Genomic DNA, 12,835 nt, shown 5'->3' with positions numbered 1-12,835 from the left:
ATAATTATTGATTTTTATCTGTTATATGTATATGCACTACCTTTTATTTTTGTGGGCTATTCACTCGATATTGCAAATACTTAATTTCTTCATTTCAATGAAGAAGAATGAAGCAGTTCAAAAAACTGCTTAACAGTTCCACTAAGGCAACGTTAGGTGCTCCATACAGTGAACATCACTGGTGGGTAGCTAAAAACTTGTATGTATGTACATCTAAATATAATTTGATATTGTTTTGTACTTCATGTTGGCCGCGGTGCAATGGCTTTACTTTTGTATATACACGTATCCTATCACAAACGCAGTCTTTGCTGTTCCTCGTCGCTGGACTCGGCACCTCGTGCCGCTCAATCGAGAGCGGCAAACTCATCGATATAGGCGGCCTTCAGGTCGGAGTGAGTGGAGACCGGTATGGCCGAGGACTTGGCCTTCAGGCGTAAATTGGCATCATTTGTCAGGAGTATCATGTGGGGAACTTCTTTTTTTAGCTGAAGGCAGCAGTTGACAACGCTATCATCGCCACAATCCACTTCAATTAGGTGTTCCGACTCCTTCTCTGCTGATTGCGCTGATTAATGAAGGAAATACCTATACGTTAGCCAGCAGAAAAGAACATCTAGATGGACTCTCACCTTGTATTTCCAGACTCTCATCAAATTTTGTGTTTAGAAAGCGAATGGCACGAATAGCCATGTCGCGCGTATTATTGTCATAATTTTTTCTGGCCTTGAGCCTGTCCAGCTCCTTGATAACTATATAGGGAATAAACAGCATGCTGCCCACGGTGCCAGGCAGCACAACTTTCGTAAGATCCTCCACAAATGAGCAGCTGTGCATGAGCACATTTGTGTCGAGGACAAAGTACATGTGATCCAACCGACGAGCCGGCAGTTCATTCAACTCGCCGTCCTCTGATTTCTTGTTGAGAAGTATCACATCACTGTCTTCCCAATCCATCGGCTCTCGCTCCGACTCCAGGTCTGGCTCTGGCTCTGCTACCTTCGGCTTTTTGCCTATAAATGCATTCGGAATATCTGGCAGTATTGAACGGCCATTATTGTTCCGCTCTTTGGGCTCCTGCTTTTGCTGTTGCCTTAAGGAAGCTTGTAATTGCGTTAGACGCTGGTTGGCTACACGTGAGAATATAAAAAGAAAGAAACTCTGGATAAGAAGGGCAGCGAAGCAGCAATTATTCACAGCACCTACCACTTGTCGAGCTGTCCGATTGAACACGATTGCTGGAATCCAGCAGCGCCTTGGGTGTTTTCCAGGTTTTTGCCTGATCCCTGAGGCGCTCTCGTATAGATTTCGCTGGTGCCAGCGGTGATTGCGACAGTCCAAGGAAATTTGACCTGCGACTCTGTGGCGTGTCTGGTGTTAGTGGCGATGGCGATGGCGACGATCCAAACGCATTTGACCTGCGACTCTGTGGAGGGCGTGGCGTCTCTGGTGACAGAGACGTTGCGAAGGTTAAGCACTTACTACTTTGTGACGAGCGTGATGTTTTTGGTGTCAGCGATGCCGATGACGACGGTGCGAAGGTCAAGGACCACCGACTATGTGAGGCACCTGAAGTTGCATTACTGCTGATGGTCTGGGAGGCTGACGAAAAGGCATTTTGATGGCTTCTCTTACTGTCCTGGCTGTCATTGTTTGGTTTCTTATCCCTCCGACGCTTCAAGTCTATCTGCAATCGCATAAGACGATTCTGAGCTACAAACCGAATGATTACTTTTCAAATGTAATAAAAGAATCAATTTACGACTTACCATTGTTCTGGCGATGATTGTAAATCGTTTGCGTAGCTTCGCCCTCGGCCAGTGATCTCTTGCTTCCTAATTTACTGCCATTCTTGCGCGTGCCATTGCCAAACATCCTGTTTTTTTCAGCATTTAATTATTATATTGATATTTTTGGACTGGATTAGAGAATAATACATCGACCGTAACATCGATTACATTGATGTGCAGACATACGATGGTTTTTTTTATCAATTTAGATATATCCACTGAATGGCTTTGTTATCGATAGGGCACACTACCAATACACGACGTGGTTTTTTTTATATTATATACTGTCCGGCTACGGATTTTACTTACTTTTGCGTTTTCAGCCAAACCGTTCCGTTTAAGTTTTTAGGTTTTGACGTTTTTAAAATATTTCTGATCGATATATATCACTTTCCCATGTCCTATAAAGCGCACAATTTAGTGTTATCTGTGATGTTTAACAGATTTTATTCCGACTTATCGATAGCCAAATCGGATTGAATCATTTTGTTGCCCTGACAAACTATTTCAAGCCTAAAAAAGAGGTTGGGTAAAAAAGAATTGCCCTGGTAATGGTGTCAAATATATTTTAATACATCAATAATTCACATATATTTTTCTGTACATAGCGGTTTACTTTTCATTTCGACGAGGAAATGCTGTCCGTTTTGAAAATTAAATCGTTGTCTTTGCGAAAGTGAAAACTGGAGCTTCCGTGAACGTCTGGCTTGAGACATCTATCATTGCAATTCTATGATTATATTCAATAAGGCTTAATGTCTTTACTTCCAACTACATTCTCAGGCCTCACGTTCCTACGTACATCGTAATCGTATACTTCTGGGGTTCTCTAGGGTTACAGGCAGCATATTTTCTTTTCATGGAAATCGGATTAAATTTCTTGGCTGACCAATAATCGTTTTCCTGTGTCGTTTATCTGTATTCTGGAGGTTTTAGTTGTTGGAATGTCTTTATCATGTTGTGGTTATAGTTATAGTTTGTTTAGCGATTAGCTTTCTTCAATTGTTTAGACAACCACTCGAGTCCCTTGTAGAGCCCATCGCCGTTAGTGGCACACGTCGATTGAACGTGCCAGTTGCGGTTGGTCAATGAGTGCAAACCAAGCTTGTCGGCTACTTCAGCTGCACTCATTGCATTTGGCAGATCCTAAAACGATTCAACAAAATAATGGGATCATGTGAGGATCATCGATAATTAAAACATATATGTAGTCTTGACGATATCTGGAATATCAGTCCCGTCTTGAAACAAAATAAACTTTGACTAATCATTGTATGGATCATAACAAGTTATTAACATCATTTAAGAGGCAATTCTGCCTACTAAAACATAAGTGCATAAGTGTTCCGTTTAAGTTTTTAGGTTTTGACGTTTTTAAAATATTTCTGATCGATATATATCACTTTCCCATGTCCTATAAAGCGCACAATTTAGTGTTATCTGTGATGTTTAACAGATTTTATTCCGACTTATCGATAGCCAAATCGGATTGAATCATTTTGTTGCCCTGACAAACTATTTCAAGCCTAAAAAAGAGGTTGGGTAAAAAAGAATTGCCCTGGTAATGGTGTCAAATATATTTTAATACATCAATAATTCACATATATTTTTCTGTACATAGCGGTTTACTTTTCATTTCGACGAGGAAATGCTGTCCGTTTTGAAAATTAAATCGTTGTCTTTGCGAAAGTGAAAACTGGAGCTTCCGTGAACGTCTGGCTTGAGACATCTATCATTGCAATTCTATGATTATATTCAATAAGGCTTAATGTCTTTACTTCCAACTACATTCTCAGGCCTCACGTTCCTACGTACATCGTAATCGTATACTTCTGGGGTTCTCTAGGGTTACAGGCAGCATATTTTCTTTTCATGGAAATCGGATTAAATTTCTTGGCTGACCAATAATCGTTTTCCTGTGTCGTTTATCTGTATTCTGGAGGTTTTAGTTGTTGGAATGTCTTTATCATGTTGTGGTTATAGTTATAGTTTGTTTAGCGATTAGCTTTCTTCAATTGTTTAGACAACCACTCGAGTCCCTTGTAGAGCCCATCGCCGTTAGTGGCACACGTCGATTGAACGTGCCAGTTGCGGTTGGTCAATGAGTGCAAACCAAGCTTGTCGGCTACTTCAGCTGCACTCATTGCATTTGGCAGATCCTAAAACGATTCAACAAAATAATGGGATCATGTGAGGATCATCGATAATTAAAACATATATGTAGTCTTGACGATATCTGGAATATCAGTCCCGTCTTGAAACAAAATAAACTTTGACTAATCATTGTATGGATCATAACAAGTTATTAACATCATTTAAGAGGCAATTCTGCCTACTAAAACATAAGTGCATAAGTGTTCCGTTTAAGTTTTTAGGTTTTGACGTTTTTAAAATATTTCTGATCGATATATATCACTTTCCCATGTCCTATAAAGCGCACAATTTAGTGTTATCTGTGATGTTTAACAGATTTTATTCCGACTTATCGATAGCCAAATCGGATTGAATCATTTTGTTGCCCTGACAAACTATTTCAAGCCTAAAAAAGAGGTTGGGTAAAAAAGAATTGCCCTGGTAATGGTGTCAAATATATTTTAATACATCAATAATTCACATATATTTTTCTGTACATAGCGGTTTACTTTTCATTTCGACGAGGAAATGCTGTCCGTTTTGAAAATTAAATCGTTGTCTTTGCGAAAGTGAAAACTGGAGCTTCCGTGAACGTCTGGCTTGAGACATCTATCATTGCAATTCTATGATTATATTCAATAAGGCTTAATGTCTTTACTTCCAACTACATTCTCAGGCCTCACGTTCCTACGTACATCGTAATCGTATACTTCTGGGGTTCTCTAGGGTTACAGGCAGCATATTTTCTTTTCATGGAAATCGGATTAAATTTCTTGGCTGACCAATAATCGTTTTCCTGTGTCGTTTATCTGTATTCTGGAGGTTTTAGTTGTTGGAATGTCTTTATCATGTTGTGGTTATAGTTATAGTTTGTTTAGCGATTAGCTTTCTTCAATTGTTTAGACAACCACTCGAGTCCCTTGTAGAGCCCATCGCCGTTAGTGGCACACGTCGATTGAACGTGCCAGTTGCGGTTGGTCAATGAGTGCAAACCAAGCTTGTCGGCTACTTCAGCTGCACTCATTGCATTTGGCAGATCCTAAAACGATTCAACAAAATAATGGGATCATGTGAGGATCATCGATAATTAAAACATATATGTAGTCTTGACGATATCTGGAATATCAGTCCCGTCTTGAAACAAAATAAACTTTGACTAATCATTGTATGGATCATAACAAGTTATTAACATCATTTAAGAGGCAATTCTGCCTACTAAAACATAAGTGCATAAGTGTTTTATGCGGCAATCGCATGCTTACCTCTTTGTTGGCGAATATTAGCAAGACTCGACGCTCGTCCTGCGCCATCATACGCCTCAAGTCATTGCTCGCCTCATCGATACGCTCTCGGTCACTGCTGTCAACGACGAAGATGAGAAACTGTACAAAAACCAAAAACGTATTCCAATTAGTGGATATATGCAGAATTAAAGCAATAAACTTTTGTGGGTGCATATTGACAAATCAGTCCCGTCTTGAAACAAAATAAACTTTGAATAATCATAGTATGAATCATAACAAGTTATTAACATCATCTAGAAGGGGTCTCTAGTCCTATTGATGCCGAGATCTAGGCACTTACTTGTGTTATGTCTAGGAAGTATTGTGTCCACAATGGACGAATTCTGTCTTGGCTGCCCACATCCCACACTGTAAAGGTAATATTCTTGTATTCAACAGTCTCCATATTGAAACCTGTTGGGAGTGGAACAGAATAAAACATATAAAATGAGTACCGAGAATAGTTATAGCTGCTAGGCCTAGATTTACTTACTAATTGTAGGTATCCCTGGTACAACTTCGCCTACTTTAAGTTTGTACAGAATTGTGGTTTTACCAGCGTTATCCAAACCAACCATCAATACTTTAATTTCCTTCTTGCCAAAGAGCCCTTTGAATAGATTGGCGACTGCATTTCCCATTGTTGCTTGCCTATCATTCGATGCTTTAGGTTGGAGGAGATGGAAATCTGAGATGGGAAATTGGAGATTCTGCAAATAAACCAAACAAAACAAATGTTTTAATGAACCTAACCTAACTAATGATGGTATATGGTACAGGATTTCACGTATTGGTACTGCCCTAACAACTGCTATTACATGCGACCGCGCTGTCTTCATTGGACGTAAAAACTTATCAAATTGCCGGATAAAATTTTAATGCAGCCAGAACCCATGATTTCTCTATAAATAAAGGCTGATCGCGAACAACTTCGGCTTGATTTTTACTAGTGCACTTGGAGTGTCGCCCAGCTGCGATGGAATCTCCGCAAAAACACGTGGGTTGTGAAAATTTCTTTTTTTGTGCTGCTGATATAAATATTTTCTTTACAATTAAATTTACCTTTCGTTCAACTCTAACGCCAACTTGTAATTATTTGAAATTTGATTCGCAGACATCTTGATTTTGCTTTTTATGTTATATTTTGAAAAATTGTACAATCTTTGAAGCAGAAATTGGGTCTCTAGTGTGGGAAAACTTAAATTTTCTGCATGTGAAGAACAAATTCCATCGATAGTAAGCCGCAAATAAAAAATACGCCTTATCGATAGTACTTGCGATTTTTTTGCAGTCTCTATGCTCCTTGTATTGTGCGACTCTTCTATTCGGCTTTCCTAAGGAAATTAGCGTTTTTCATAAATAATTAGTTATTAAATAGAGTCCTCGGAGTTAGCCAACATGGGGAGCGCACTAGAAAACTTTGTTAATCAAGTGCGCACGATGAGCGCGTCCGGTAAGTGTTTGGGGCAAGCCGGCCAGTGTTCCGGCAACTTGCGAATTTTTGCCTCCGCCTCTGCTTTTATGCGTCTTATTTATGCATGACTGTTCTGTTTGGATTGCAGGCAGCTTCAGGGAGCTGGCCGACGATCTGCCAGAGTCGGTGTCGCTTTTGGCCCGCAACTGGAGCATACTGGACAATGTGCTGGAAACGCTCGACGTGCAACAGCATACGCTGGGCGTGCTCTATGTGCTGCTGGCGAAACTGCACAGCGCGGCGACCGCCAATCCGGAGCCTGTGCAAATCATTCAGCTGATGCGCGACTTTGTCCACCGCAACAATGTGGAGCAACTGCGATTCGCCATATGCGCCTGTGGGTAGAGCTGGCCTCAAAAGAACCTGATTGTGAGATGAACACTATAATTTTTTGCCTCTCCACAGTCTACGAAACTTGCCATTTGTTCACGGACTATCTTGTCCAGAAGAACCTCAGCATTCTGGGCATCAAAATCATGGCGCGGGCCGTTGACCAGATCCGCCAAATAGACTCACAGCTAACCCCCATACATGCCGATCTCTGCCTGCTGAGCCTGAAGGCGAAAAACTTCAATCTGGTGCTGACCTACATGGATGGGGACATCACCGACATCTCCACGGCGGCCGCCGAGTGCAAGACCCAGCAACAGCAGCAGTCTCAGCACACGGTGGTGAGGGCCTTACACTTTTAACTTTGAGCTGATTCTAATCCGATTGCCTTGCAGGACGCGAATAACGATGCCAAGTACTTTCTGCTGTTCTACTACTACGGCGGTATGATCTACACGGCTGTGAAGGAGTATGATCGTGCCCTGTACTTCTTTGAAGTGTGCATCACAACCCCGGCCATGGCCATGTCGCACATTATGCTGGAGGCGTACAAAAAGTTTCTCATGGTTTCGCTCATCGTAGAGGGCAATGTAAGACAGCTTTGTGATCCAAAATCTTGTCCAACCTTCCTCTAATCTATATCCCAATGGCAATTACAGATAGCGTTTATACCAAAAAACACACAGGTTATTGGCCGCTTCATGAAGCCAATGGCCAGTCACTATCACGATCTGGTTAATGTGTACGCGAATTCCTCTAGCGAGGAGCTGCGCATCCTCATCCTCAAGTACAGTGAAGCATTTACGCGTGATAGCAACATGGGTCTGGCCAAGCAGGCAAGTAGATCGATGGACTGTTCCTATTTCCCAAACGATTATCGCTAGCGAAATCTTTGTCTCTAGGTGGCCACCTCCTTGTACAAGCGAAACATTAAGCGGCTCACGAAAACCTTTTTGACGCTCTCCCTCAGCGACGTTGCCAGTCGTGTGCAGCTGTCCGGTGCAGCGGAGGCAGAACGCTACATCCTGAACATGGTGAGTGAAATGTAAATGGTTCTGTTTGATCATACTGCCATATGTGTGTCCCTGTCCACAGATAAAATCGAGGGAAATCTACGCAAGCATCAATCAAAAGGACGGTATGGTTTTGTTCAAAGACGATCCAGAGAAATACAACTCACCGGACATGTTCCTAAATGTACAAACGAACATAACGCAGGTTCTGGATTTAGTTAAACAAATCAATAAAATGGAAGAGGAGATCATATTGAACCCTATGGTGGGTTTTTCGACCATCAAAAATGCTTGAATCCCTTTGAATTATCTTTGATTTCAATTACAGTATGTGAAAAAGGCTCTGGGCAGCCAGGATGATGACCTAACGTCGCAGCACCCAAAGACCTATTCAGGGTAAGTGTGCAAACATCCGTTATTGAATTTGTAATTTTTACTTTTGTACTTTTACAGCGATCCCACAGATTGATGATACCACCGCAGCAGCAAACACCCCCAACCAGCAGCTGGGATCACAATTCCTGTTGACTGCCATTAAACGTATGCTGATCCAGGTCCCCAAACAACACAATCAGATATCCCCACTCATGTCGCAGATGCAAGCAAGGCCCTGGGCCAACGAGGAGCTGCACAGGCCAGCACTCATCCTCAGCTTCAGCAGCCAACAACTGAAACTGCGCTCCAATTGCAACATTTATAGATCAACATGCTATTTTAAATAAACTATGTATAAATCTATGACTAAGCCAGGTGCCTACAGCAGCTCTCCCCTCTACTACACTCTATCTCTTATCACGTATTGATTGCGCTTGACTCACAAGCTATTTGGTAGATAGATAGCAGGTTACGCTGCAAACGATAAGGAGGGTATGCCGCTTTGCTTTCGATCAGGCGACGTTTACGAGCCCCAATTACTCTGCACTTGCTTCGCGATCTTAATTGCTGCTTGCTTAATGCTCAAGTCGTTTATTTATGTACATTATAATGCATATGTAACCTAACCTTAGGACAATAAGAACGTTTAGGTGACTAGAGACTGCCCCCTCGCCGCAGTTCGATGGTGGGGGGCAGTGGCTTATGGCTAGTGTAAGTCTAAGTGTGTGTTCAGAGTTTAGGGCTAATTGCTTTAGTTTATATCAGGATACGTTTTACGTTTTACGTTTACGAGTAGTTTGTGTTTCTGTGTCTGTGTCTGTTTTGCGGTACGTGGGTGTACCGCCAGCTGTCGACTCCAAGACTCGGAGCATTCTGTGGTCGGGCTTCGCTGAGATTCTCCCGCGCCGCACCGCGCCGCTCTATGTGTAGCTGAGCCGAGCCAAGCCGCCAGCTGCTGCTTCTGCTGCGCCTTCTTAACCGGTTTTCAGCGGGTCTATCTCCGCTATGGAGGTCTTCAGCTCGTGTGTAGAAATCGGACTCGATATGGGATCGCCGCTGTTGATGCTGCGATACAGCTTATGGACCACATTGACCAATAGGAAGCACAGAATGAGCACCAGTAGCGACATGAATGCATACGCCAAGACCAAAGGGGTGTCCGAGATGGGATCCAGCATTTTGATAGTCGTCTTTTTCGTCGTTGCTCTTTACTTGAAAACGCTTCAAATTTTTCTGATACTTTGTACTGTACGGCTCACCGAAACAAAAAATAATGTGCAAGTATATATATTGACAGTGACAGTGGAAGCAAAGGCAAATGCGGGAGACAGTCCAAAACGACAAAGCGACCAAACGACCAAGCGACCAACCGGACGACACACAGAGAACGTCAAACCGAACCGAAACAGAAACAGAAACAGAACTGAAACGCGTATGCTAATTAAGTATCGTATATTGTATGGTGTATTATGGGGTACGTGTGTGTTCCTGTTGGAAAATAAAATGCCGCGCGTCGGTGGGTCGTGTGTGCGTCGCTTGACACCTGCCTGAGAACTGAATCGAGCGAATCGAGTTAAATGAATGGAACTTTGTTTGGCATTACGTATACGATTCGTTGCCAGATTGTTTGTCGTCGTGTTGGTGCTGGTGCTGGTGCTGGTGCTGTAGAGACTGTTGTGCTCCGCCGTCTGTCTGGGAGTAGTTTTTTTTTTGTGTCTTGATAAGCGGCTTGTGCAATCCGAATCCGAATACTGTGAGTACAATCTGAGACTTGGACCGCGATTAGACAGGTTCTGGAGCTTTCCCTTTGACCAGGGCTCAATGCTTTTCATCTGACTACGTGCCTGGAGCCAAGCGAGAGACTTATGAAAGTATAATTCATAGAATTCCAGTCGTACTCTCACTCGAGCATTGCAATCAAATCAGCAGCGCCGCCTTCTTAATTGGTTGCCTCAATAAAGAATGAAATGGCGTCTAGCAAATTGCTTGGGGACCCTGGATGATTGTGATCACGACGATGATGATGATGATGGTGGTGGTGAAGCGATGTTCTGCTCGGCCACTGCGACTTGGCCATTACCAGCGATAAGGTGCGTGGGGAGGTGGAGGATAGCTCTAGAACTGGCTTGGCTCTAGAACATCTTTATCTATTGATAACGTTTCCACGCAATCACAATGATAAGCGCATAGCCAGACTTGGGGACATTGACAGAGACAGGTGCCACAGGTGCGAGTACATTCCCCCTTGTGCACCGCACTTGAAACAAAACAAAAACGGACCCCATACCATGCCTTTGCCAGTCACGCGATTCTAATAGGCTGGCGTGAGCCCAGTGAGCCCAGTGCGCCCAGCGACGACCCACTGGCCGGACGACCCTGAAACCACAGAGAGGCCTGTCTCCGCGGACTAGACTATGAATAGAGTATTCGACGACGACTCCACTTTAATCGCATGCACGATGTGAGAGCGAGCAGGCGCTCGAAACGAGTTCTACACAAAATCAAAAATGAAAAACCTAATTATAGATGCATCCGAGATGCCCCCCTCTTCATGCCCCACATTCCACAGTCATTCCATCGGCCTGCGCTGCTGTGCCTTATGCTGTGCCGGATGGCAGCCGGTCCTACTGTTCGTCTCCGGAATTGGGGTACTTCTCCGTCGCCACATGATGTTGTCCAGGGCGATCCGAGCGCTGCTCTTCCCGCAGCATGGTGGGCATGGTGGGCATGGTTGGACTGTGGCTGCACTTGAGCATGAATTTTAGCCGCGAGATCTTGGAGAGCTGGTCATAGTAGCGGATTATGCGGACGGATTCAGATGGGCGCTCCGTGACGGCGGCACAGACACAGACTGGTGCCTCGCGATCGCAGCTGCACATGAAGCTGATGGAACGCCGGCTGGGACTCATGTCAAACTTAATGCCCACCAGATAGCAGGGGTCCAGGCTGAGCGTGATCCGCACTGAAAGGGCAAGCAGAATGAGAATGATATCCTAGTTGTAGAGTCCAGCGCTTGGTCTGCACGTCTTACCCGTCGTCGACTGGATGAATTGCGAGCGGTTCTGCAGCGAAATGGAGCGGTCATACATGCTGGCCGTCTGCTGGGCTGACGATCTGCTGGTGGCTCTCTGGACACTCTGCAGATGGCGCACCGGTGAGTCGATGTAATCGCGAATGACGCCCATGGGCATGGGCATGGGCATGGGTTGGTGGCCAGACAGCGGCAGATTGTCGTAAACGGAGATGTAGATCTTGTGGCTGATGTAGACCACAATGAAGCACATTATGCAGATTAGCAGCAGAATGAGACCATAGGTGAAGAGTCTGGGTATCAGAAAGATGGCGTCCAGCAGCATTGGAATGGCAGCTGCCATTTGACAGGAAACACAAATTCACAGAGGGGCGGATTTGGGAAAGGCAGTGGCAGTGCCAGTGGGATTGAGACTGGGATTGGGACTGGGATTGGGATGGTGGCCAGGTGCCGGGACAGGCCTCAAAATCCATATATCGCTCTCTTTGCTTGATTTTTGCAACATCTATGTAAATGTATTTATTTCTTATAATCTTGTATTTTTTGTGTATTTTTTTTTGTTTTCTTCTTTTCTTTGTCAGTGTTTTTTTTTTGTTGTTTTCAGTTTTAGTTTGCTTTTCCATTTTCGGCATATAGTACATACGATTTTACATTGATAAGTTTATGTTTTTGTATTTAATTGTATTTCTCTGTATTCTCTCTCTCTCTCTCTCTCTCTCCATAGCTCTCTCTCTCTCTCTCTCTCTCTTTCACTGCTTTTTAGTTGAGGTTAGTTTTTTTTTGCAATATTTCTCTGTGACCTTTGAGCCTAACCCGCCGGCGGGTACGGGGGTGTATTCCTAATGCCCCACTGGGGGGCTCTTAAGAATCCCCTAGGCATTCAACCTTTTTCCTTTCTATTCTTTGTGTATGTGTGCGTGCGCGCGTGTGTGTGTGTGTGAGAGTGGTGCAGCAACAGCTGAAGCCTTAAGGTAATGTGCCACCGTCCATCCGTCGGGCAGATAAATACACAAATTTCGGCTGTTGTATTAAATGTTTTTTAAATGCAACTTCTCTTGTTTTCTTTTCGTTTTTCTGGCGACATGACATGAGAAACTCACGCACGCACACACACTTATACTATCCTACACAAACACACACACACGTGCGTATACGCTCTCTTTAATTGATTTAAATTTTGAATTAATTTACAAATATCTTAATACTCCGCTGACGCTATATTTTGGCATGCATTCCATGTACGTACGTATGTGTGTGTGTGGGTGTGTATAACAGAGTAAAAACTGTACTAATTTCAATGGTATAAATGTTCAAAAAAAAAAGTTAGCCAAAAGCTTAAATTAGTGGGTTAACAAATCATAAATATACAAAAAATAAAAATAATAATAGAACTAAGTTCGAATTAC

At 43.3% G+C, this 12,835-nt stretch overlaps 5 protein-coding genes across 8 annotated transcripts; 1 reads left to right on the top strand and 4 right to left on the bottom strand.

Annotated features, from left to right (window-relative positions):
• Nucleotides 1-24: 24 nt before the first annotated feature.
• Nucleotides 25-2,117, bottom strand: LOC108153333 (transcriptional protein SWT1). The gene is made up of 5 exons (XM_017283250.2): nt 2,100-2,117; nt 1,770-1,876; nt 1,207-1,713; nt 633-1,130; nt 25-568 (listed from the first exon to the last, which is right to left on the bottom strand). The coding sequence occupies exons 2-5, from the start codon at nt 1,873-1,875 to the stop codon at nt 348-350; spliced, it is 1,332 nt and encodes a 443-aa protein (XP_017138739.1). The 5' UTR covers nt 1,876; nt 2,100-2,117; the 3' UTR covers nt 25-347.
• Nucleotides 2,118-4,365: 2,248 nt separating this feature from the next.
• Nucleotides 4,366-6,400, bottom strand: LOC108151950 (ADP-ribosylation factor 1-like). 3 transcript variants are annotated; one of them, XM_017280888.2, is made up of 5 exons: nt 6,025-6,124; nt 5,700-5,916; nt 5,508-5,620; nt 5,186-5,305; nt 4,366-4,962 (listed from the first exon to the last, which is right to left on the bottom strand). In XM_017280888.2, exons 1-5 carry the CDS (start codon nt 6,043-6,045, stop codon nt 4,798-4,800), a joined length of 636 nt encoding a protein of 211 aa, XP_017136377.1. In that variant the 5' UTR covers nt 6,046-6,124; the 3' UTR covers nt 4,366-4,797. The 3 variants fall into 3 exon arrangements, with proteins under 3 accessions (XP_017136377.1, XP_017136378.1, XP_033242146.1); XM_017280889.2 differs by lacking the exon at nt 6,025-6,124 and adding an exon at nt 6,269-6,400 and having other exon boundaries at nt 4,798-4,962; XM_033386255.1 differs by lacking the exon at nt 6,025-6,124 and adding an exon at nt 6,154-6,240 and having other exon boundaries at nt 4,798-4,962.
• Nucleotides 6,401-6,500: 100 nt separating this feature from the next.
• LOC108151947 (COP9 signalosome complex subunit 3) lies at nt 6,501-8,761 on the top strand. Of its 2 annotated transcripts, none has more exons than XM_017280883.2 (9): nt 6,501-6,659; nt 6,769-7,017; nt 7,086-7,348; nt 7,406-7,600; nt 7,670-7,846; nt 7,913-8,044; nt 8,106-8,288; nt 8,352-8,419; nt 8,477-8,761. In XM_017280883.2, exons 1-9 carry the CDS (start codon nt 6,605-6,607, stop codon nt 8,490-8,492), a joined length of 1,338 nt encoding a protein of 445 aa, XP_017136372.1. In that variant the 5' UTR covers nt 6,501-6,604; the 3' UTR covers nt 8,493-8,761. The 2 variants fall into 2 exon arrangements, with proteins under 2 accessions (XP_017136372.1, XP_017136371.1); XM_017280882.2 differs by having other exon boundaries at nt 7,086-7,351.
• A 197-nt stretch (nt 8,762-8,958) lies between these two features.
• On the bottom strand, nt 8,959-9,959 carry LOC108151954. Its single transcript, XM_017280892.2, has one exon. The coding sequence runs from the start codon at nt 9,574-9,576 to the stop codon at nt 9,373-9,375; it is 204 nt and encodes a 67-aa protein (XP_017136381.1). The 5' UTR covers nt 9,577-9,959; the 3' UTR covers nt 8,959-9,372.
• Nucleotides 9,595-12,136, bottom strand: LOC108151949. Its single transcript, XM_017280886.2, has 2 exons — nt 11,430-12,136; nt 9,595-11,360 (listed from the first exon to the last, which is right to left on the bottom strand). The coding sequence occupies exons 1-2, from the start codon at nt 11,770-11,772 to the stop codon at nt 11,023-11,025; spliced, it is 681 nt and encodes a 226-aa protein (XP_017136375.1). The 5' UTR covers nt 11,773-12,136; the 3' UTR covers nt 9,595-11,022.
• Between the last annotated feature and the right edge of the window lie 699 nt (nt 12,137-12,835).

The sequence above is a fragment of the Drosophila miranda genome, chromosome XR (genome assembly GCF_003369915.1).
Source record: "Drosophila miranda strain MSH22 chromosome XR, D.miranda_PacBio2.1, whole genome shotgun sequence".
NCBI lineage: Eukaryota > Metazoa > Arthropoda > Insecta > Diptera > Drosophilidae > Drosophila > Drosophila miranda.
The sequence above is the reverse complement of the archived record's forward strand: the minus strand, read 5'-3'. Positions and strand labels throughout refer to the sequence as shown.